This window comes from Aspergillus lucknowensis (genome assembly GCF_044049455.1).
Source record: "Aspergillus lucknowensis strain CBS 449.75 chromosome Unknown BJX67scaffold_18, whole genome shotgun sequence".
NCBI classification, from domain to species: domain Eukaryota; kingdom Fungi; phylum Ascomycota; class Eurotiomycetes; order Eurotiales; family Aspergillaceae; genus Aspergillus; species Aspergillus lucknowensis.
This window is the reverse complement of record NW_027263562.1, coordinates 287,296-310,197: the sequence shown is the minus strand read 5'-3', so window position 1 is coordinate 310,197 and position 22,902 is coordinate 287,296. Positions and strand designations below refer to the sequence as shown.

At 51.0% G+C, this 22,902-nt stretch overlaps 10 protein-coding genes across 10 annotated transcripts; 4 read left to right on the top strand and 6 right to left on the bottom strand.

Moving 5' to 3' along the window:
- Positions 1-46: 46 nt before the first annotated feature.
- BJX67DRAFT_371909 (MFS transporter) lies at positions 47-1,674 on the bottom strand (the record flags this gene model as incomplete). The annotated part of the gene is made up of 4 exons (XM_071031161.1): positions 47-529; positions 752-1,004; positions 1,068-1,314; positions 1,365-1,674. 4 exons carry the CDS (start codon positions 1,672-1,674, stop codon positions 47-49), a joined length of 1,293 nt encoding a protein of 430 aa, XP_070886552.1.
- Positions 1,675-2,293: 619 nt separating this feature from the next.
- On the top strand, positions 2,294-3,620 carry BJX67DRAFT_371908 (uncharacterized protein; the record flags this gene model as incomplete). Its single annotated transcript, XM_071031160.1, has 4 exons — positions 2,294-2,520; positions 2,592-2,847; positions 2,910-3,368; positions 3,441-3,620. 4 exons carry the CDS (start codon positions 2,294-2,296, stop codon positions 3,618-3,620), a joined length of 1,122 nt encoding a protein of 373 aa, XP_070886551.1.
- A 140-nt stretch (positions 3,621-3,760) lies between these two features.
- BJX67DRAFT_380922 (class I adenylate-forming enzyme family protein) lies at positions 3,761-5,643 on the bottom strand (the record flags this gene model as incomplete). The annotated part of the gene is made up of 4 exons (XM_071032910.1): positions 3,761-4,152; positions 4,203-4,324; positions 4,371-5,265; positions 5,331-5,643. The coding sequence occupies 4 exons, from the start codon at positions 5,641-5,643 to the stop codon at positions 3,761-3,763; spliced, it is 1,722 nt and encodes a 573-aa protein (XP_070886550.1).
- Positions 5,644-6,674: 1,031 nt separating this feature from the next.
- On the top strand, positions 6,675-7,364 carry BJX67DRAFT_380921 (RmlC-like cupin domain-containing protein; the record flags this gene model as incomplete). Its single annotated transcript, XM_071032909.1, has 2 exons — positions 6,675-6,950; positions 7,050-7,364. The coding sequence occupies 2 exons, from the start codon at positions 6,675-6,677 to the stop codon at positions 7,362-7,364; spliced, it is 591 nt and encodes a 196-aa protein (XP_070886549.1).
- A 144-nt stretch (positions 7,365-7,508) lies between these two features.
- BJX67DRAFT_387803 (major facilitator superfamily domain-containing protein) lies at positions 7,509-9,316 on the bottom strand (the record flags this gene model as incomplete). Its single annotated transcript, XM_071034286.1, has 6 exons — positions 8,723-9,316; positions 8,609-8,668; positions 8,367-8,544; positions 8,046-8,291; positions 7,872-7,973; positions 7,509-7,798 (listed from the first exon to the last, which is right to left on the bottom strand). The coding sequence occupies exons 1-6, from the start codon at positions 9,302-9,304 to the stop codon at positions 7,509-7,511; spliced, it is 1,458 nt and encodes a 485-aa protein (XP_070886548.1). The 5' UTR covers positions 9,305-9,316.
- A 169-nt stretch (positions 9,317-9,485) lies between these two features.
- On the bottom strand, positions 9,486-10,484 carry BJX67DRAFT_371905 (uncharacterized protein; the record flags this gene model as incomplete). The annotated part of the gene is made up of 3 exons (XM_071031159.1): positions 9,486-9,505; positions 9,535-10,349; positions 10,447-10,484. The coding sequence occupies 3 exons, from the start codon at positions 10,482-10,484 to the stop codon at positions 9,486-9,488; spliced, it is 873 nt and encodes a 290-aa protein (XP_070886547.1).
- A 514-nt stretch (positions 10,485-10,998) lies between these two features.
- On the top strand, positions 10,999-13,080 carry BJX67DRAFT_387802 (MDR family MFS transporter; the record flags this gene model as incomplete). Its single annotated transcript, XM_071034285.1, has 4 exons — positions 10,999-11,048; positions 11,312-11,331; positions 11,396-12,709; positions 12,764-13,080. The coding sequence occupies 4 exons, from the start codon at positions 10,999-11,001 to the stop codon at positions 13,078-13,080; spliced, it is 1,701 nt and encodes a 566-aa protein (XP_070886546.1).
- Positions 13,081-15,059: 1,979 nt separating this feature from the next.
- Positions 15,060-16,435, bottom strand: BJX67DRAFT_352619 (class I SAM-dependent methyltransferase). Its single transcript, XM_071029047.1, has 4 exons — positions 16,197-16,435; positions 16,025-16,132; positions 15,522-15,953; positions 15,060-15,412 (listed from the first exon to the last, which is right to left on the bottom strand). The coding sequence occupies exons 1-4, from the start codon at positions 16,264-16,266 to the stop codon at positions 15,240-15,242; spliced, it is 783 nt and encodes a 260-aa protein (XP_070886545.1). The 5' UTR covers positions 16,267-16,435; the 3' UTR covers positions 15,060-15,239.
- A 754-nt stretch (positions 16,436-17,189) lies between these two features.
- Positions 17,190-18,940, bottom strand: BJX67DRAFT_380916 (cytochrome P450; the record flags this gene model as incomplete). Its single annotated transcript, XM_071032908.1, has 4 exons — positions 17,190-17,515; positions 17,580-17,698; positions 17,758-18,515; positions 18,572-18,940. The coding sequence occupies 4 exons, from the start codon at positions 18,938-18,940 to the stop codon at positions 17,190-17,192; spliced, it is 1,572 nt and encodes a 523-aa protein (XP_070886544.1).
- A 687-nt stretch (positions 18,941-19,627) lies between these two features.
- Positions 19,628-21,675, top strand: BJX67DRAFT_387799 (auxin efflux carrier). The gene is made up of 3 exons (XM_071034284.1): positions 19,628-20,028; positions 20,092-21,460; positions 21,517-21,675. Exons 1-3 carry the CDS (start codon positions 19,755-19,757, stop codon positions 21,578-21,580), a joined length of 1,707 nt encoding a protein of 568 aa, XP_070886543.1. The 5' UTR covers positions 19,628-19,754; the 3' UTR covers positions 21,581-21,675.
- Positions 21,676-22,902: the final 1,227 nt, after the last annotated feature.

Here is a 22,902-nt window from a genome sequence, read left to right as displayed (position 1 = left end):
ATACATGGACAGAGATTTGAAATGCTATCCAAACTTTGAACATCCTTCATTCGTGCTCATCACTGACCCTCGCACAAAACACCGCAATCGTCCCCAAAGTAAACAACACCGCATTGACCAAGAACGGCAATCCAATCCAAACATCACCCATATCCAAGCCCGCCTGAAAAACCCAAGCCAAGAACGGGCCTCCCACAACAATGGCCCCATGCGACGCAACCGATATGCTCGTGGAGAGAAGACCCATATACCGCGTCGGCGCCAGCGTCGTCAGGAAGCTGCGAGCCGTGACTGTAAACGCAAACCCCAGAGCAGTGACGATCTGGCCAAGGACGAGATATGAGGGGGATGGGGAGAGGAAAATCAGTAATGATCCCAGGACAAGCACTGCGCCGCTCGTGATCGTGATCCATTGGTCGATTCTGGGCGAGGGGATCCCATTGCGTCTGAGAGTGCGCGAGATGCTGGGGATGATGACGAAAAGGACGAGCATATTTGCGACGGCTCGCAGGGCAATGAGATATGATGCCTATATCCCAGGTGTTAGATTAGGGTGACCTCAGGCGTTATGGTATATGTATACCTTTGCATAGTCCCAATCGAATTTAAGAGAGGAGTACTGAAGTAGTATCTCGGATGACTCCCGGCTGATTTGCGTCAAGAAGAAGGCCATGAGCAGGAGCAAAACATCCTTCGTGATCCATCTGGTGGTGACTCCAACAAGAGCTGCAAGTCCTCGGCGACTGCGGACCGGTAGATTTGTTTGTGGTGAAGAAGAGGACGTGCTTTGTAAGGACTGGTCGTCTGTTAGTGCATCCTTATGCCGTCCGTGTTTATGATACTTGACCGTGACCGCAATGGTAGAAAGTGTGAACAGAAGGCGTAACCCTATGGCTCCTAGGACTGGGATCCACGGGTTCAGAGGTATGAGTGCAGCACCTAGAGGGATGGAAACTATCTCGGAAATGAGGAATCCTGCATATATGAGAGAAAAGGCGGTTGTTCTGGATGCGGAAATCGCTTAGCAACGGTGGATACAGGGTGAGAGTTATGGATATCCAGCTTACCGCTGATGTGGAAGACACGCATCAGCAATGATTGCATAGCACATGGAAACGACAGTCGAAGGACCTCCACCGAAGAGAGTGAATACTCCAGAGAGCCATACTGCCCTTAGAGGAAAGACCTGAGGTACTGCAGAGACTACTGCGGTCCAGCATTCATTGAGCAAAACTCCACACAATGCCAGACTGAGCACTTTGCTGCGTCCGATGCGGTCTGCGAGAGCACCATATGGAATCGAGAGTACCAAACCTATATCATGCGTTAGCAAGTCCACGAACAGCTCCAGCACAACTGCTTACCAGGAATCATAGTAAACGTTCTCTTCCACCCATTGATGCGGGCCAATTCGCTCTGGACTGGTTCAATCTTGCAGTCAGTCACCCCCGCTATGTCTGTGTAGTAGTCGCGACAAATGATATCCTCGAAGATCACCATCCGTGGAGCCAGGGTTATATCGTTGCAGATGTCCGCCAGCATAAGGAGCACACTAATCGCGATTGTGACGGCAAATGCACTCCGTGTAGAGGGTCTGGCTTGGTCGCGATTGCGCCCCCTATCTGACTGTGGCAAGAGAGGCTCTCTGTCGGAAGCCTCTCTGGAGGGTGGCATATCCCCTTCCAGCGCGTCATTCACCAGTTGGCCGTGCGCTGGCTCTAGCCTGTGTGGCTTCGACGGCATAGCGACAAGGTCAGGGTAATCTGGCGCTCAAGGTGGAGGGAAGAGAATCTCGAGATAACCTTAAGGCACACAACTTTTAATAGCGGGAAGGAACAAGGCAGCTATGAGTGGTATTTTGTTTTTCTGGGTGGTTTTTTTCCACTCAGCCAGGGCTAAGCTAGTAATAGTGGTAATACTCGTTAAGATTTCCCCCCGCAGTGTATTCTTGCAATAAATAAGCTGTATTGCATGGCCGCTACAACTATATCTCTCCTTCCCCCAAGCCCTCCCTGGTTCTAATGTTTATCCTTTGCCGAAAATGATCCTCACATTGTTCACCATTGTGGCCATTTTGACCCTAGTGGCCATCGTCCGGTATCGCCAACTGTCCTCCTTGAGCCGTTCGCCGGAGGCTGGACTGGAAGACCTAAAAGCACTTAACGCACACCATGACATCCTCTCGCAATTCAAGACATTGATAAATGACGAAGGAGCTGGATCATGGCCGCCAAAAGCCACCCATGATGAGTTTCCGCCAGCTCTCCGTCCCTACCGCCAGATTTACGCTACCATGGCGCCATTGCTTGCGACTGCTAACCCGTCCCTTGACGATCAGTATAATCGAATCCGCTGTCAGGAGTTTCGGTCGCGCATGCAGGCTCTGCTTACCGAGCGGGTAGACTTGGAGGCTGTTCGGAGTGTCCTGGAAACAGTCCACTCTGGGAATTGGGATAGTTTCCCTCGAGACGCTTATAATGGGTTCTACTCGTGTATTGCTTGCTTGCGCCACGCTTATCGGTAAGGCCTAAGTAGTCATATGATATTCCCCAGTTATCCAAATCTGTTAACACATCTGATGTCCTGGATAGATGGGCAACGAACCCCGTTGTGAAGGTCGCGCAGGAAGAAAAGCAACTTCAGTTTCCTGTGGAACTGGACATGCCATGGTTATATATACAGCGCCGATTTGACATCACGTCTCCTAGTGGGAATATCATGGCAAACACTGTTTGCAACCTCGACCTCAGTGGACAGGTCGTATATCCGGTCAACGAGGGAATGTCCGATGCGGTGCGAAGTACAGAGCTCGCTTGGAGTCGCATATTCTATGATTCAGAAGTCCTGGTCGGCTCCTCCACCCCTGTTACTGACTGGGGTTTTGACATTTACACGTGTATACATGCTAGGCTATCCCGGTTTACTTCGCGATTATCCAAGCTATCCTCACCTTCGAGCGAGGCGACAAGAAGGCATGTCTTGGGCATGTTGAAACGGCATCCATGAACCTCCGCAAGGTAATGCAAAATCTGTACACGAAGATGAACGATCCCTACGTATCACGCGCAATCTGGGTGCGGCATGTCTCGGGGATTCACAGCTGGGGCCTGACAATTGAGACTGACGATCCTCCTGTCGAGTATGGAGGGCTATCCGGGAGCCAGATTCTGCTGTTCCTGGCGGTTGATGCCTTTTTGGGAGTTGATCGTTACCACTCCGATGGGGAGCTGAAGATGCATATCTCGAGGAATATGAGAGATGTAGCGGCTGCTATTCGCAGACATTCTTTCCGGAGACTCCTCTCAGAGAAATCTGAGGATGATGTTCGTATAGCGAAAGCGCTCGAGGGCATGGTCAGGCAGCTTCGAGTAAGTGAATACGCAGCTTATATTATGGCTTCCTAGATATGGTTACTTTGTGCTCACCATGTAATCGATTAGTCCTTCAGGGCTGTCCACAAGGGTCGAGCGGTTCGGTACCTCTCGGCCCCTGCGCCCGAGCGAATTCCAATGACCGCGGCACTCTCTGTCCTCCCTACGGACGGAGAGAGCGTACAGACTACGGACCCTTATGGGTCTCTTGATGCGATGCTGACAAAACGATTGAATGAGACCGTTTAAGCTGGGGTTTCGCTGCGGTTATGGAAGACAAAGAGATACAAGTCCGAGTTGTCCGGCTTATGAGGTGAAATCGATAAATAGAATGAGATAGCTTTGCTTGAATGAAGGTTGAAGATTTATTCGACTTGGGCCGAGAATATCTACACTTCTATTGGCATACCATAAAACTCGACTTCAGACGGCGGGTTAGCCACCGCAAAGAAGTCCCTACCACAATCACCGTCGTAAAAGAAGTCCTCAATGACCTGCCTTTTGATGGGCTTCCCTGTGGCTGTCCGTGGTAATTCTTCATGAGGTGGCAACTGCCGCAAAACGGTAGGCAGCATCGAGGCGTCTATCTCGGCCTGGAGATCTGCCCTAATATGAGCCAGCGTCGTCTTCATGCCATCTTTGAGTCTGATTACAGCGCCGCATAACTGCTTGTTTTCTTCCACGGGGACAGCGACAACGCAGGCTTCGGCGATGTATGGCAGCGCCAGCACGCGGAGTTCCACCTCGAGGGCTGAAAATCGAGAGTTGCCAAAAACAATATCTGAAAGGAGTTAGTGAACAACTCTATAAATCAGAGTTCAGAATTCTTACAGTCGTCTCGCTCGCGCCCAAGCAGGATGATCTCGCCGTCTCTGAGCTCAGCCATGTCTCCAGTTCGGTAGTACCCCTCCTCATCGAAGGCCGCCTGTGTTGCTGCTTCATCGCCGAGATAACTTCCTCTGTTAGTCTAAATGTAACATGTTTCTTTCATGGTCTCACCCTAAGAATCTGTCCGGAGTCCTTATAAGCAACCGTCCATGTGTCCCCTCGGACAGTTTCATCTCAATACCCGGCGAGAGCTTTCCAACAGAGCCATATATCTTCGTCAAACCCATCGTCACAAGACCCGTCAACTCACTCGCTCCGTATCGATTCTGCAGGGGAAGCCCCATCACAGTTTCCCAAAACTCAACAGTCGGCTCGTCGACCAGGCCCCCAATGCACAAAAAGAAGGCTAGCCCCTTGAAATGGACCGAAAAGGCCTCCTGTTTCTCCCTTGTGAGTTCCTGATCCCCACCAAACTCACCCAGAAGAATCTCCTTCATACCCCGGAGCAGCGCAGGATTGAAAATGAAGTACGTAATACGATTGTTGCGGAAGACCTCAAGCACGTTCTTTGCACTGGCGGGGCATTCAAGGGCGAAGACTTTCTTGCCGAGGGCTATGCTTTCAATGACGTTCTTCGCGCCGCCGAGCCAATGGCTCTCATTGTAGTTGATCTGTGCTCCACCCTGTTTCTCAAGCGGTTCAGATGACTCCAATCGCGATCCGGACAGCTTGGTCACCAACACTGGGTGGGATGTGAGGCACGTTCTCCGTATCACGACTCCCTTGGAGTAACCCGTCGTGCCTGATGTCATGCAGACGAACCCAGGGCCATTGGGGTCCAAATAGAGACTTTCATCAATCTTGATATTGTTCATCGCTGGTAGAGCCGGCGAGTTGCATACGATTGGGAGCACCACCAAGGACTTCACCGTCGCCTCGGATTGGATATTTTCGACATGGGCACGGAGTGTTTCGAGCTCCGCGGTACAACCACGGTCGAACAAAACGCAGTTTGACTTTGCCCTGGAGAGAACAATGGCCTGTCTTTCGACGCCGGCTCTGGGATCTGGAGCTGGGTCAGTGGCTGCTTCGTTTTCTTTTTCTTCTCGCGAAGAGGCGACGGATACCCACCCAGTGGCACGTAAGCGCCACCCAAGGACCTCACGGCAAAGAATGCCACGGCATACTCATAGCCCGTCCGAGTGAGAGCTGTGATATACACGGATTCTTCCCGCAGCAGACCTCTTTCATCGAGCTTGGACGCTGGAAGTACGGATTTCAGTTGCCGGCGGGTCTCAAAGACGTCGCCCAGGAGCTCGGGGTATGTCTTCTCGAAACCGACAAAGTCCTTTATTATTACCTCAGAGTTTGGTACACGGTTCGCGGCTTCAAGCAGCCTAACGAGAATTGGGTCGTTGGGGAGCGTGGGAGCCTTCTCTGCCATTGTGAGCTGAACGTTGACTTGTGTGTTTCCCGGAAAATGCTGAAGGGGCGGATCTTTTTCTTCCTGCCTCGGTCGACATCAAGAGTGAGTGCTCGCTTGCTAGCACCCACAGCTCTCTGTTGACTACCCCTCCATGAGCCGAGCTGGCTTGAGCAGTCATTGATTCCAAACAAGCCATACGCCGACGGACAAGCGGCGTAAAACACAGTATAGCTAGTAAATTGGTAATTTCATAGTTACGTCGTCACTGATACAGTATCAGGAACAGTAATGAAAAGGAAATACTCAGAGCATGATTCTGCAGATCCTTGTATGCCCCGGAGCCAGCGCCGAGCCCTGCCCGTTATCTGCAAAACGCCATCTGCACTATAAACTCGCGATTGTCAGCACCGAAGACGCAATCATCAACCACAACCGCAAAGATCGTATGAAGAATCCTTCACGCAAGACAAGAGCTGCTCCACCCCAATGTTTAAGGCCCCCGATTACGTCAAGTATCTTCCCCGCTGCAGAGAGCGAGACGGATCTAGATCCCCGTATACGTATCTACCCACTTCACCTGTGGATAAAGACGTATGGCCCGCTCACAGCGGGGAACGGAGAGACGATAGCAGGAAGGAGGCCACGCAATCATGCCCCTCTCCAGGACTCCAGGAAGCAGCGGGGGCGAAGGGAGAGAGCATGACCGCCTGAACTCACCCCAACACGGTAGGTATCATTCGACCGCCACCCAACAGAACAGGAGTGTAATGTCAAGATGCCTTGGGCGGAGGTAATCCGGTCAGACTTTCCCTGAGGCCCGCCAGCCTAGATTACCCTTCGGCTCACTGCTCGCCTCGCTGAGAATACTCTCATGTGGCCGGTTACACCGATTCGTCCCACTACCACCACTACTACTTTCTGGAGTCGAGTCGTGGACGGCCGTCCCTTGGCGGCATCTTGCCCGGAGCACATGGAGGTCGGATGAGAGAGTATGGAGTAAGCAGTTATCTGTCAGACTGGATTGCCTCAATCGAGAACCGTACGTCGTCATGGAGGTCTCACCTACAAGCGTCCCATTCGATGTAAATCATATGGATACATCGCCAGAACAAAACGCGTTTGACAAGCTGGTTGCCTCATTAAGAAGCGCCTTGAGCACGTCGTCTGGCCTGACGCTAGACGACGTCAACCTACCTTCTTTAATGACTTTAATGAAGCTTTACGATAGTCAGGAGGATTGGAACTGGGAAAAGTACGCCCTTAGCGACGGTGACAGAGCCTATACGAGGAACCTGATCGATGAAGGAAACGGGAAGAGTAACTTGGTATGTGTGTTATATTTATTCTAGATCAAGTCTTCACTTCAATTCACTTCAATTCAGCCTGACAGCTGACACGACAATGCGTTGGCCCATGTACTACAGCTTGTCCTTGTCTGGTCTCCCGGAAGGGGCAGCCCAATTCACGACCATGGGAATGCCCACTGTTTGATGAAAATCCTCAGGGGTAGCCTGACAGAGACACGATATTCGTTCCCTCGGCAGGGGCAGGGGCAAGGGTATACTCAAGGTCCACTGGATACCATCTCGGAGAGAACGTACAGCGAGAATGAGGTCGCATACATGGCCGATGAGCTTGGCCTGCACAAGGTGTCGAACAGGGGCAGCGACTACGCTGTATCGCTTCATTGTAAGCCAACCGTAGAGTCTCCAAACTTGCCCATCGAGTTTGTGTACTGACGCTGTCAAATTGAATCTAGTGTATACTCCTCCGCATGTCGCCAGGAAAGGCTGCTATATTTATGATGAGAGGACGGGAAAAAGAAAACATGTTTCAGGGTCCTCATATCATTCAATCTATGGGAGGCGAATAGGCCGTGATAGCTAGGGCGTACAAGCTTGTTGCTGCTGCTTTGGTTGAAATCTATCACGCTTCAACCCATAGTCCTGGATACACATGCACGCACAAAGATGTATCATGATGAGGACAGCAAAGGACACGAACACTGCATGAAGCCCGTTCATGTATCCCCGGGACACCAAAGCTTTCTCTTCCTTTGTAAGATCGAAATCGTCCAAGGCAAAGGCGGATGAGACCAGTTTAGCTATAGTCTCCTGGCTGAATCTGGATCCTAGTCGAGCATACAATACATTACTCAAAATAGTGCCAGAAGCTAGGACAACGCAATTCCTGTTAGTTAGAGCATATGCGTAAATTAGTAGGATATGGATTCGATGAATATTCACCTGTGGTACTGGTTGCTCCTCCCATATCCCTCAAAAAATTCCGTAATCCCGTCAGGACCGCTCGGTCGCTGCTATCGGATCCCGCCAGAAGGCCAACGAGAACTAAAAAAAAAAAAAAAAAACAATACTTGTGAGCCGAAGTACTACGCAAATGAAGTCATAGGGGAGCAATACCAGGCTGCAAAGAACATCCGACGCCTACGCCGTCAAGGATGCCAACAACAACAATTCTCCATATGGCGGTCTCTTGGTCGTAGTATAACTTCGCAACTGCGGCCAGGGACCAGCAAACGGCCCCAGTCACGATAATTGGTTTATAATGTCCGGATGCGGATATGAGAATGCCGGTCAGGGCTGAAGTCACTCCATGTGCGATGACCAGCGGGAGCAGTAGAACTCCAGCGTGAGAAGGGCTGGCCCCTCGAACGTTCTGCAGGTAGAGTGGGAGGATAAACAGATTGCCCCAATAAATCCAGCCTATAAGGACGTTGATACCGATCAGAATGCTCGTGGAACGGCCATAGCGGAATAAATGGGCTGGCAGTAGCGGTAGCTTCGCTATTCGCCACTCAATTGTTAAGAAGACGCCGAATAACGTGACGCCTGCGACGAGCATACATATCGTCAAGGGGGATGTCCAAGGCATCGTTGCGCCGCCTTGCGATATCGGTATCTGGTTCGGAAACAATGATCAATGCACGAACATTGCCAGCGGGCAGGACTATGGAGGAACCAACCAACAACAACGTTATCCCCAGTAGGCTCGCTAGAGCCCCAGGCCAGTCCACCAGCTTCAACTTAGTCCAGACTCGGCCACTGATATCAGTGGAAGAAGGAGAAGTTGGCCACACCGCCACAAGATAGCAAATGGCCATGACGCACAATGGACATACAAACCAGAACGCCCACTGCCATCCGGCCCTCTGTGTGAGCGCACCCCCAATCACTGGGCCGAGACCATTCCCAAGCGCAGTTGCAACCCCAACAATGCCAAAGTAATACCCGCGCTGCTCGAGAGTTGTGATATCCGCAATGGCAATTTGGACGAGGGCATTGATAGCTCCCGCGCCGAAGCCGGTAAATGCCCTGGCTGCGAATAACTGCAACGGGGTACTCGAAAACCCGGACACAAAATTACCCAACCCCATTATTAAAAGCGCGGTAACTAGCGAGGTCTTGCGTCCGAATATGTCCGATAGCCTTCCGTTTATTAGCTGGATGCTGGTGCTCGTGATGAGGAAACAGGCGCCGACTAAGGATATGGAGGCGCCAGTATCGAGGGCCGAGGCAAGAGCGGGTAAACTTGTCGATATAGACGTTTGGTCAAGGAAGGAGGTAAATTGGATGAGGGCAATGGCAGGAACCACGAGTAAGAGCCTTTTTCGTGGTAACGAGTGTGACTGGTTCTGGAGAAGGGGGGTGGACTCGTGCATTGTGAAAGCAAGTCGATGGATGGGGTGGGAATAAAAAGATTCTCTCTACTTATTCGCAGGGGTGTAGCCCGATTAAATACCTTCCTAACCTCCCTCGTAATACTCGCCCAATGATAATCTTCAGGAAACTACAAGTTAGTACTCATGGAATATAAATTGAACAACATTAGATTCCACAGGATTAATGATACTTCATTGTAACTACCCACTGGATAATAATCATCAATTACTTGGGAACGGAATAGCATCCCAACGCAGGCGACGCAGGTGCCGTTGGGGATCCTTCACATCATTCCGAGCATGCAACCAACGCCGATTGTCCATTATAATTATTGTCCCCGTGGGAAAATCCGCAGAGGTGAGGTGCACTGTTGAGAACGACTCGCAACGCAAGGACTCATCAAGTTCTTCGAGTGCCCGGGACGCCTCTTCCGTCAACGGTGTCAAGATGTCTCGTCTGAAACGCATCAGACAGGATTGGCTCTCGGGATCAATGGCCATCAGATTCCCTATAATCTGCTGCTTTCCGGGGTCCTTGGTAAACTCCTTGGGAATATTGATCTTGTACTCCTGTCGCATCAACGACTCCTGAGTAGATGGTGAGAGAGACTCGTTCAGTCGCTGAATATTCATGGCCGACAACGTCCCTCCACCGAACCTATCGTGCTGCAGGACTTGAAGCGCGAAATATCGCGGAGGCATTTCTTCATAGCTGCAGTCCGTATGCCACGGAAATTCTTCCATTGTTTCGGACCTCGCGCGGTGGTTCACTGTCTGGAACGAGCTGCTTTCAGGTCGGACATCCCACAGCCATCCGCGCGAGGCACTGTGTGAGATTGGAAGTTGATGACTGCAGTGCTGATGAAGACTGAGGACGAGTTGCTTGAGGTACTGGCTCCCTGGGTCTGGAAAACCCAGGCTGATCTTCAGTATGCCATGCTGTTGAAGTTCCTCATGAACCTTGTGGACATGATCTTGCTGCGTTGAGCGTTCAATAGTTGGGGCAGGAAGGTGAGGAACCGTAAGTGGCTGCGAGTATATCGACCTGGTAGAGGGGAGGATGGTAGTTGATACTGCAGCAGCAAGGGTATGTCTTTCATGAGGGCGAGGTGGAATACGAAGTTTTCTAGACAGGGACAAACCATATGCTCGACTGACCCAGGAACACATTCTGAGACATTGATATAGACTGGAACTCAATGGACGAATTTGTGGATAAGGGCACTGCACCAGAGAGGTTTGAGAGACCCTTTCAGCTTTCTGAACTCTTGCCCACCCCCTCCCCCTCGCCGAGCGCGACTTCAGCTGAGGATGTCAATGTTACTCCTCCGGCGTAACCTCTTGTTGTGCTCAGAAGGTTTCTTACCAGCGGTTTTTATGATACCTGCGATCTGTACCGAAGCACTTAAATTACTGGAACCCTACTAGGGCCAGGTATCACTAACATCCCACTAACCAAAACCAACGCAGGGGCGGAGATCGTGCGTAACCAGACTGACTATCCAAGCTGCAGACCCCTGCAGGGGGCCTAATTGAAGTCATCCATGGAGTGTACTTCGCACTATGAATGCCCCGACCAGACCACTGCCACATTCCATATACCCCGAGCCGCGTAGGCGGGGGACTTCGATTTGACGACGTGTGGGTGCATTTTTGAAACTCATAGACTCTCACCGCATGGTTATCGGTGCTCAATGCCCTTGGAGATAAATACGTTGAGGCGATCTGCTGTGTACACGGCGGAGTAGCGTCTGAAGTATACTGTATCGAAACCAACACTCTGTAAGAATTCCATTACGTCCATCAACCGCGGAATGTTGATACTGTACGAGATGTTTCGTCTTGCTTCATTGTTGGAGTAATTGTCCTTGAGGAACCTGTTAGAAACATCCCTGATGCTGCATCATGAAACATGCCATGTTTATAAATCACAGACTTGCTGAGGTGGAATGAAGGTCAAGCGACCACCTCACATACCGCCCTTTCACATACCGCCCTTCCTCTCAGCTCCTCTCCCTTCCCACCGAGTGATGAAGCAGCCAACAAGTTCTCTCGTGGGCCCAGGCGAATACGCATCCAATCCGGACTTAGAGGGAAACGGTGCAAATGAACGCACACCACTTATCAAGCCCGGTGGCAGTGACTATGAAGCTCAACCAAACGGCTCAGGCCCGCCAGAAGAAGAGACAACAGTCATAGCCCAAGAGCTGCCCTTTCATAGGCTTGCCATTATCTTTGCAACGGCCTGGGTAGGCGTCTTTCTCGGAGCTGTCGATTCCACGATTATTGCCACTCTCTCCGCGCCCATATCTAGCGAATTCAAGTCCCTCAGCTTGCTATCATGGCTGGCTACAGCCTACCTCATAGCAACTGCCGTTTGCCAACCAATTTCGGGTCGGATGACGGACATCTTTGGCCGTGGACCTGGATTGATCTTCAGCAACATCTTCTTTGCTGCCGGCAATCTTATCTGTGGATTTGCTACCGACGTGCCCCAGATGATCCTCGGTAGAGTCATTGCGGGAATCGGCGGCGGTGGCCTCACCAGCATCGCTACCTTCTTAGGCTCCGACTTGATCCCGCTAAGGAAGAGGGGTGTTGTCCAGGGGATTTTGAACTTGTGCTTTGGGTCTGGAGCGATGTTGGGCGGCGTCATCGGCGGCCTTCTCAGCGATCATACCAAGCAAGGTTGGAGACTTGCGTTCATCATTCAGGCTCCTCCTACTATTCTATCTGCTGTTGGCGTGTATTTCTTTGTAAGGATTCCGCCCAAACTGTCCCGCAAGTCCTCCCTCGCGCGTATAGACTTCCTTGGGGGCTTCCTGATTGTTTCATTCCTCGTCCTGCTTCTGTTGGGCTTGACTACCGGTGGGAACAATGTTCCTTGGACTCATCCATTGCCGCTCACCACAATACCGCTGGGCGTTCTTGCTTTCTTCTTATTCCTTTGGTGGGAATCCAGGGTTAGCCAACCTATCATTCCAGTCAAGCTTCTGGCAGAAAGAACAGTGTTGACTGCTTGCTTGTCCAACTTTTTTTGTACTATGGCTATGCTTTCCGCTCTGTTCTATATTCCCTTGTATCTCCAGGTCCGCGGATACACTGCGACAGAGGCCGGTTTTCTTATCATTTCATCCCCCGTGGGAGGCTCCTGCGGGTCTGTTGGCGCTGGTATAATGATGAAAAGGACAGGCAAGTATACTCGGCTTGGTGTCTCCAGTCTGCTGGTCATGACATCCGGTGTCATCATCTTCACATTTCACAACGAAAACAGTCATCCTTGGTTGACGCCCGTTGCCTTTTTCCTCGTCGGAGGTGGCTACGGGGCCATGCTAACAACCACCCTCCTGGCTTGCATCGCTGCAGTTGAACACTCCCACCAAGCTGTTGTAACCTCTGCGACGTGTGAGTTCTTCGCCTTCCTGGTCTAACGTATCCAATGACTGACACAGACAGCAGATCTAGGCCGAAGCGTAGGAAGTAACCTCGGCATCACTATCAGCTCAGCCGTGTACCAGAATGTCCTCACGAACAAGCTGTGGGATAAATTCGGGAGCTACCCTGACGCAGCGAAGGAGATTGCGCGCATCCGGAATGACATCATGGAGCTCAAGCATCTTCCGGATGGATGGCACGAGGGGGTGATTGAGTCATTCATGGGGGCTTTTCATGCCGTGTTCCTGACGCTGCTTGGAATGGTGATTGCGGGGTTGGTTTGTGTTTCGCTTATGAGGCACCACACGCTGCATTCAACTTTAGACCGAGGTGAGCGATGAGCTGGGCGGAGAAGGAGTTCGTACTTTTGTCAGGGGGGTTAGGGCGGTCCACGTTACGGCAATTCGTGTGCCAGATTTGTGGACCAAGGTGGAGACGTAGGCCGGAAGAAGTAAATCAATGGCTGCCCGCCAAAGTCGGAGTAAAGATGGCATGAAAAAGCAGAATGAAACCCCAAAATGTTGACGTGGTGCGACGCGTTCCCAACACGGGGCAGCCGACGATTACAATATCACGTCGGGCCATTGAGGCTCTTCCAGGTTGAAGAAGGGATTCGCTAATTTAGCTCAAGGCCCCCTGCAGGTAAGGCCGGCCAGATCTTCATCGAGTTTCCACTTCTGTCATATAACACGTTGAAACAGCGAAGTGGGACCTCTTCATCGAGCCAAGCTTTTGCCCCTCGTGCCGTCGCGTCTTGTCTTGACTTTTGGACCACTCAGCTTGCAGGGATGAAGATCCTTCTCGGCGGTCCGCGCCGGGTGCTGATCACGTCTTCGGGGCTCCCGATCGCGTTTTTGTTGGTGGGGCGAAATTCCCAAGCTCCTGTCCTGTCGTCTTGGTAATTTGAGTGCGTATTATTTACTGGTCTCCACACGAACCAAAAATACATGCCCTCTGTACTAGGGCTTCGGGGTTATCTCCGTACTTTGCGAAGCAAGCTCAAGCTCTCGGGCTCTGGGTCAAGATGCAGCTGTGATCTAGACTATCATGGGACTTCGAAGATGCGCTTGAATTATTACAGTATCGAGTGGTAATCTTGGAGAAGTCCTTCGGAAGCGTTTCTCTCACTGACAGCCCATCCCACTTGGATAACCAAAAGGACTAATGCCCTCGTCTCAGAGCAGAGTCTCGTCAAAAGCCCATTGTTGATGAACACACAGAGATAGTTGTCCCCCTCATCTGCAGCTCTCACAATGGATACGAAGCTCCCACAACCTGGTGGCTACACTGCTCAGAAGAGGCCATCCCGTTGGCTCCGACAAACAATACTTCTGTGCGTTGCTTTTATGGTCGGCTTTAGCATCTATATGATTCCGACAATTCCAATTCCAGCGCTCACGGAATACCTTACCCAACCGCGCGCTGGAAAGAAAGTACCACTAGAGGCCCATATCATAGCCAAGTGCGGCAATGCGAAAGTCTGAACTCCTTTCTTCAATCTCCTTCTCTCCAGATTGTTTTACGGAGTGACAAATTCCTAACGAGCAACGCGTATACATATAGGTAGCCTTAACAGAGCTGGTCCTTCCGACCATTGAGCTCGTGCACGATAAAGTCGACTTCAGCGTGAGCTATATCGCCAAGTAAGTGGTGCCGAAATACCCAGAGCCAAAGCCCATAGCCCAAAGCCCATACATAGATTATGCTGACGCCGCTCTTTTCCCTTCTCCAGATCCCTCATCAACGGCGTAGTCGAGTGCAAGCACGGCGCCGAGGAATGCGAGGCGAGTATCTTCGAGCTTTGCGCGGAAGAACTGTACCCGGACCCCTTGACGCGGGGGCGGTTCATCGAGTGTTTGACTGCGGACTTTGAGCGCATTCCCGAGCGTGCATTTTACGAAGAATGTGCTGCGCAGAATTTCATTGATCTTGAGGCTGTCGATCGGTGTGTTGCCAGGGATGGGGGGAAATATGGCGAAGAGTTGCTTCGGGAGAGTGTTCAGCGTTCTATTGATGTGAGTATTCCACGCGTCCTAGGTTACTCATTGTGTGCGAAACGAACTGACGTTTGTTGCTGGAAGGCCGGTGCGCGTATTAGTGGCACAATTCGATTGAATGGTGATATCTACTGCATAAGGGATCAAGGTATTTGGAGGGAATGCCCTCATGGTGCTAATGTTGAGACTCTCGTCGATGCCATCAAGTACTTGTATGAGACTGGCACAGACCTGTGATAATTCATTGGCGACATTGCGAGTCGGTGGAGAATAATTGAGGATAGGGGGGGGGCTTGAACGAGGAACAAGTTTGTATAAACAGGGTCTACGCTGGAACTTAGTTGTGTTGTCTCCAGGTGGCATATAGTGAACTGGAAGGGGATATTGTTTTGGACTGCCTATGCCGCCAAATTCCAATATTTCGAACCCATAACGAGATGTTTTTGCTTACCCATACGAACACGTCCTCTACATAGTGAACGGATTCGCTCTAGCGAGGCTAACTAGGCCATCTTCTTGACAAGCACACCCTGAATCCGAGGAAGCAAAGTAAACGGTTCTTCGGGTTCTTCGATCGCGTATGGATTTTCCCATTCTCCAGCGTCGAGAATATCCTGCAACACATTCCGGGTCAAATGGCACCCGACAAAGGTGCTCCAGGCAGGATTCCAGCAGGCTATATTTATCTCCCGTTAGCATGGCTGGTATGCACGGCCGTCGTCCGTCTTCAAGAGGCAAGTGTCTATCGAATACGCAGAGAGATCGACACGGATGTGTAGACTTACCTTGGGCTATAGTTGTCAAACGGTCTCTACTCCAGCCATGCTCCCAGAAGATAAACTTGCCTCCTGGCTTAAGTAGCTTCCAAACCTCCTTCATCACATTCTTTGGATCCTTTACCGCACACAGGACCTGAATACATAATACAGTGTCCATACTTCCCTCTGTTATCCCTTCTGCTCTTAGAACATCGCTATCTTCGATGCCACAGGTTATAAGCTTGTACTTATCCCGTAGGTTATGTTTGTCTGAGATAATGTCTATAGTCTCTTTGAAATGAGGATTAGGCTCGATACCATAGACCTGTGTCACCTGAGAGGTATCAAAACGATGGATCTGATTGCCCGGACCAGGACCCAAGTCGAGGACAACTCCACTAGCGGCCTGTACCAGCGAGGGAACGATAGTCGTGTCCTCATAGGCAATGAAATTAGCAGCTGTGTCTGATGATTAGCTCATGTTTTAGATAGCTCCAATATCAGAAGCCGGTGATAGCAGGTGAGGTTACAGGTTATGCTGAACAACTTTGCTGACCCAGCGTCTTGAATTTTCCGCAGGCCGCCCAGTGCGGAGAGGCCATCCCGACGAACTGCTTCTCTCAGAGCTTCCCAGTGCACTGTTGGAGCGGGGTGATTAGCCGGGTTGTCGAACTCGGTGCCAGGGGGAAGGAGGGGACTTACGGCAAATGGAGAACCAAATCAGGCCGAATGGACGGAGGATGGAAGCAAGGCGGCCAGGTTTGGGGGCCATGTCAACTCAACCGTGTTGCAAGGACCGAGAAAAAAGGAGGGCGGCGGGGTCGAGATCCTCGGGGGATTTGTTGTGAGGGAGAAGGCAGAAGCGAGAGGTCGGTGGACGAGCAGCTCAAGTACCACCTTTGCAGACGGCGAGCGGTCTGGGCTCAGGTGAGTGGCCTTTGTTGCACGTCGATGATCTGTTCGCCAGGGCTGATGGCGCGATCTCACCTCCAGCGTTGGGAAAGACCAACTGGAAATTCTAAACGCCGAAACTGTCCGGACTTGTACCGTATTGAAACTCAGGCCCACGGGCGGTCCTTCCACAACTACTCGTACGAGTATCTCGTAACTTTCGACTCCACTCAAACTCCCCACTTGTGGAGGCCACCTTGCGGCATCAGCTCCATCGCAGATATGTCCTTTTCGAAATCGGAGTATGAAGGCTGTGCCGTACTCAGAATCCATCAGGAGCAAGTACGACGCGGTGTGACAATGTCGAGCGCTTTGTGGGGACAGAATGTTAGTACTGTACCCAACACAGCGCCACGCGTGCCAGAAAAGGCAAATGCAGGAGATTCAGCTTCTGAAGACCACTTTAGTAACCACCGGCGTTAAGCAGAAATCTAGGTTTTCGGCGATTGCCTCGGTGCCTCCTCTGCAGGCAACCCTGGTGAAAATGCCAGCCGCAAAACAATGGTGACTGTAGCTCCCTCTGTCGAACCTAGCAGCGACTGATTCCTGCACACGTGGCAGCACTCGTTATGAATAACATAATTACCTGAGACGTGCAAGGATATTGGAGAATAGTCTAACCGGAGATCCTGGAAAGTTTTTGGAATCTTTTGGCCCCGATCCGAAAGAAGAACGTACGATACGGATAAATATTTAGAGCATGGAGGAAACCGTTATCTCTGAATGACTTTGAATCTCTAATCGTTAAAAAACACCCTCGAGTCCACGACCCAGAACATTTTCAATCTCGCCGGGATTGCGAGGATGGAAGTAAAGCCCTGAGTTTTTGGGGGCCATGGCCTGGTGGGCAGGGTCTGCACAGCCGGTGATATGATTGGGATCAGTTTCCGGAGATGGCCGAATCTCGAACAACGCAATGATCCGCGACAACAGAACGTAGATCTCGCGATTTGCGAGTGTGTAGCCCGCACACATGCGGTAACCTAGCCCGTAACTGAAAATGGGCAAATCGGGATACTCAAGCCACCGTTCAGGACGGAATACTTCAGGATCTCCGAATAATTTGGAATCTGGAGAGAATGATGCATGCAGAGTTAGAAATCGACTTGGGCCCTGTCCAAGGGGGGAACTCACCCATGTTACAGGCAAACGTATTTAATATGACCGTGGTGCCTTCAGGAATGACCTTGCCGTCATACTGGACGGGTTGCACGGTTAGCCGAGGAAGTGCTAATCTCGACGGCGTGTAGTATCTGCAGATGGTTAACAAACTACTTTCGTAACCTGATTTAGAGAAGAAAGGCGAGAAGACCTTAGAGACTCTCGGACTAGAGCCGCTATATAGGGAACCTCTTCCGTATCCACCAGGCAGGAATCAAAAAGTTGCTGATCAGTGGGATACACCTTCCGTACTGCCTTATAGGCAGCCTCCTGAATATCTGGCCGTGTGGCCAGAAGAAATAAGCTCCAGTGTATGGTGCTGCTTGCAGTTGCTAACCCTCCAGAGAGGAAAGTCAGCAGTACGGTCGAGAGCTCTTTGACCGGGAGTGGATGAGCGCTTGCCCTGTTCTTCGCGTAGAGACAGCCCTGGTGAGTTCCGGCGTCGAGTTTGGCTTCGATTTCTTGATTGAGCCTCAGGACATACGCGTCACGACGCTTGCGCAGCTCTACCGCTTTACCATAATACGAATTCATTGGCCACATGCGGAAGAGAGGAATATAGTCTTGAAGGTTGTCCGTCATGCTTCGGAACCTGAGAATTTCGTCCTCCACATCAATAATCTCGTGCGTCAGAGGGTCACCGAGATACACTCGGCGGCCATAGCAGATCGAAAGTGAGAGACTAAGTGTGAGCCGTTTGATAGGCTTCGAGACCAGCACTGGGCTCTGGCCTCCACTGCCGTAGACCAGAAGCTCTTGGAGAAGGTGCCGAGTTTCAAGGTCAATTTTGTCAAGATTCGCCTTTACAGCGGGTTTGCTAAGTTCCGTTGCTGTCGTTTTTCGGCCTTTTTTGAGAGCGTCGCCATATCCGGCGGTGCCGATTGTTGGACCCAGTGTACCAGCAATGATCTGATAATCTAGTGTTAGTTGATATGAAGAATAGGTCAGAAGCCGTGGCAACGTACGTCATGGAATGTATGGAAAACAGGTCTAGATGAGAGTGCTCTGGCACTTCCTTCAAATATGTCCTTCGCTGCCGCTGCGGAGTTGACGACAATAGTTGTCAGGGAACCAAATTGCACTTGAACGACATCCCCATATACCTGTGCCCACTCGAAAAACTGCCTCTCGGCATGATGGTGGTATATTGAGGCAAGGTTACCGATGATAGGCCAAGCAGTTGGTCCCGGAAACTGACGAGCTGGCTTCCGTCTGAGCAGCAAAGCACAGAATATTGGGAGAAGGCATGCGAGAACCTGGCGAACGTGGGAAGCTGAAGGGCTTGAAAAATTGACCTGCTGTAGGAAAGCTAGGGGCTGCTCTGGAATCTCCATGGCAGCTACTAGGTCTGGGGTTGGAAAGGCTTATTAAAGGCCTTTTTTGAGACTTTGTAGTTCTTATACATTTGTCTCGTCTACAGAAATGCCTAGCTCACGTCAGCGTACATGATTGGCAACGGAATACGTCCGGGACAACTCCGTCTACAGGATGCAAAAACGTTGGTCAGTTTCGAGGACATAAGGTAAGAGGTTACTGCGGGGGGAGGCCATGAGAATTGCAAAGACCCGTCTACCAGGAAAGCTAGGATGGACTCTTAGCGAGCCGTTTACTACGCTCTTATCAAGGCGTTTTGCGGTCCCCGGAATGTCAACCGCAGGAAGAAAAGATCTTCCCATCTTTTGGAGACGGCCCACCGTTACGCATCTTCCAACAATATATGGGGCCTCAGCGGAGCTCTGCTATTTACCGCAGGCCGCAAAAAACAAGATGGACGACGTATAGTCCCGTACGGCTCAAGGAAGGGTCGTGCATACTGTGTATAGATTCTCGCGTGGTTAGTATATTACAAGTCTTGTTGTGCATTGGTGACAACAAGCTGTAAGACTACAATTGCTTGAAGACAGGCTAACGGTATCAGCCCGGAGATGGTAATTTACCATTTAAATTCCCGTCATTTTACGATGAGTATCTTATGTTATTTTTGATTCTTTCGCTGTCCCTTTTTTTGTCAGCTGGCTGGCCTGATTGCGTCCCCTCACCACCGCTACCAGAAATGCGTTCCAGTGTCTATACAAAAGCGTCGAAGCCGAATATTCCTGCCCATCGCTACTGACTGTGGATAATCATCCACTGCTAAATTTCCTTCTCATGGCTTGGCCCCGACATTACTTCGGAAGCCCGCCATCTCAATCTCTAATTCCCCTTGAGCAAGATGCCTACGCTCCCTTATCCGGCAAGCTGACAAAAGGGCAGGAGACAAGCTCTTCGCTAGGAGAGTTATGTTTCCTCATCATCCTGGCTGTGTCCGAGGTCATCTTGATAACCCTGGCTGGCTACAATGTCGCCCGAATGGGGCTCTTTGACGCGGACAAAAGAAAGTTTTTAAACAACTTAAACATAAAGCTATTCACGCCATGCCTAAGTATGTTAGCAATGTTCTCAGTGCCTCCCAAGCAAGTTAGTAAAGGCTAATACCCCAGATTAGTCTTCTCAATGCTAGCCTCGCAGCTCAACACTGCCAAACTTTCTGATCTCGCCATCATCCCCGCAATCTTCATTGTGCAGCTCCTAGTATCACTGGTTGCCGCTCGCATTGTCTCCAAAACCTTTCACTTCGGCCGCCGGGCATCTAACTTTATCATTGCGATGAGCGTTTTCCCAAACTCCAATTCGCTACCACCCCCGCTCGTTCTCTCTCTCTCTCGGACACTCAAGGGACTATACTGGGACCGGATACCTGGCGATAACAATGAAGAGGTTGCTGCTCGCGGCATCTTCTACCTGGTGATATTCCAGCAGCTCAGCCACCTGTTGCGCTGGAGCTGGGGCTATCACGTCCTACTCGCACCCAAACACAAGTTTGCCGAGTATCAGGAACACGAGGATACTGAAGTTGGTCAAAATTATCGCGATGAGCCAGAAGCGGAACCGGAACAGGGACAAATTAACAACCATACACAAGCCCTTGTCGACGTCCGGGATAGCGATAGCGGGTCCGGCAGCAGCCACTGTTCCGATTCACAGAACCATGAGCCAGCAAGCAGGATGGATGTTACCGGAAGCTCTCGATCGTCCCTTCCAGATATCGCGGAAGAGTTAGGGAAACCTACGGGTCATCCAACACGTAATGGACACGACGATTCCCGGCTGTTACTGCCTAGGGTTGGAAGAGAAGATGATCTAGCCGCAGCAGCACAAGGCCGGCCTAAAAGTTTGCTAGCCCGTGCTAGACACAGTATAGGGATAAAATGGGAGGCTTCCAGAACATCTATCGCTGGCTTACTCGCCCGTCTCGACCAAGCATCGCCTAGCCCTATCCGCGCAATTGTAAGGTTCTTCAAATATTGCTGCAACAAGACGATAACCTTCCTCGTGGAGGTCATGAATCCTCCCCTGTGGGGCATGCTGCTCGCCGTCCTTGTGGCTTCGTTCCCGGGCATTCAAAGGGCCCTCTTCGAGAACGAATATCTACAGAATAGCGTTACAAGCGCCATTCGGTCCACCGGCAACGTGGCCGTGCCCCTGATGCTCGTCGGCCTCGGAGCCAACCTAGGTCGCGACCCAACGGCCGAAAAGGACGAAGAGTTCGATCCTGAAGAGGAAAGAATCGGGACGAGATTGCTCGTTGCTTCCCTAGTGAGCCGGATGGTGATTCCGACCCTCGTCCTAGCCCCCCTTATGTTCTTAACTGTTAAATACGTCAACGTTGCGATCCTCGAAGACCCTATTTTTGTCATCGTTTGCTATTTGCTGTCGGGAGCTCCGACAGCTCTCCAGCTTGCTCAGATATGTCAGATTAATGGCGCTTTCGAGAAGACTATGGATAGGATTCTCTTCCATAGCTACGCTATATGGTATGTCCAACACAAATCTCTGGAGCAGAGAATAATGCTGACATGAAGGAATCAAGGCTTTTGCCCTCCACGCTAGTTCTGGTGATGCTCGCTCTTGGAGCGCTTCAATGGGCGAGATAGCTGTGACTAATATGCGGTAATCTCGGGATAAATATTCGTTTCTAGAATCGAGTTTAGCATCAGGGATTCTCCGAATTGATACACGCAGCACGAGCCGTGTGGTGATAGAAAAGGAGCGCGGAGATAGCAAACGAAGAGCTTGAAGCTCCCATCATATGGGTGTGTAGGAAATATATATAGGCGTGGTGCTTAGATCTACCTTCCATAAACCTGTTTGGCTATTGAAAAGGCCATATTTTGGCATCTATGATAAGATCCCGAATGTGGATGCAAATATTCATTCTGGATATGACCTCCTGTGGTCTCGAGTTCTGATGCGATTGGAAGGCGATTGCGTGACAAGCCCCTAGTAGCGGTGACTGCATCCCGGAAGCGATATAAGACACCAGCTCCCCACCTCTTTTCCCTTTGTTCCTCTGCCCACCAAGGTCAAAAGAAGTCACTCGGGGACGTTTCCAACGTTACCTGGACCGCGTCTCGGTTGACTACACCGACCCTATTTCATCTCATCACCCAACTCTCCCTCGATATATCCATTCTTTTCCTGACCAGAAGCGCGCCATCCGATCAGAAATTCATTCGAGATCGGGATTCTAATGGCAGACCCGAATGAAAAGTGCCCCGAAAGCTATGTAGACACCACAACCGACGCCAACCGAACACCAACCAAGCCATGGTACCGAACATTAAACCCCCTGAGATGGGGTGGTATCCCCCCTATACCAGACGAACGCATCGTATCGCGCGAGCACGCGGCTGGATTCCTCAGTCTACTGACCTTCGATTGGATAACGCCGCTGATGGTCGTGAGTTCTGTGCCCCGAAGCTTTGGGGAAACCTACGCTAATCAGCCATCAAGACTGGCTATAAACGTCTACTTGACGAACGTGATATTTGGGGAGTGAATCCAAAGAGAGCGGCAGACCCCTTATCCCAAAGAGTAAAAGAGGGGTTTCAACGCCGAGTCAAGGATGGAGAACAGAATCCTCTCCTCGGTGCCCTACTTGAGACTTTCAGGTTCGGGTTCTGGCTCAGCGGGTTTTGTGCCTTGATATACTCCTCTCTTCAGGTTCTCTCTCCTTTCGTTCTCCGGTATCTTATCCAGTTCGCTACAGATGCGTACACGGCTAGATCGCGCCATCAAGCTACGCCGCCGATAGCGCATGGGATTGGGCTTGCTATCGGAATTACCGCCATGCAGGTCATCCAAAGTGTTACGGCCAGCCACTTCCTCTATCAGGGTATGATGCTTGGGGGTCAGAGTCGAGGTGCGCTTACCGGCATGATATATGAGAAAGCTATGACAATCTCTAGCCGCGCCA

Coding starts and splice junctions, on each gene's coding strand:
- BJX67DRAFT_352619 (XM_071029047.1), bottom strand. CDS start 16,266: ATGGCCCCCAAACCTGGCCGCCTTGCTTCCATCCTCCGTCCATTCGGC. Junction 15,954..16,024: donor AAAGTTGTTCAGCATAACCT/GTAACCTCACCT, acceptor CATCAGACACAG/CTGCTAATTTCATTGCCTAT. Junction 15,413..15,521: donor TTTGACAACTATAGCCCAAG/GTAAGTCTACAC, acceptor AGATAAATATAG/CCTGCTGGAATCCTGCCTGG.
- BJX67DRAFT_387799 (XM_071034284.1), top strand. CDS start 19,755: ATGGCTTGGCCCCGACATTACTTCGGAAGCCCGCCATCTCAATCTCTA. Junction 20,029..20,091: donor GCTATTCACGCCATGCCTAA/GTATGTTAGCAA, acceptor ACCCCAGATTAG/TCTTCTCAATGCTAGCCTCG. Junction 21,461..21,516: donor TTCCATAGCTACGCTATATG/GTATGTCCAACA, acceptor GAAGGAATCAAG/GCTTTTGCCCTCCACGCTAG.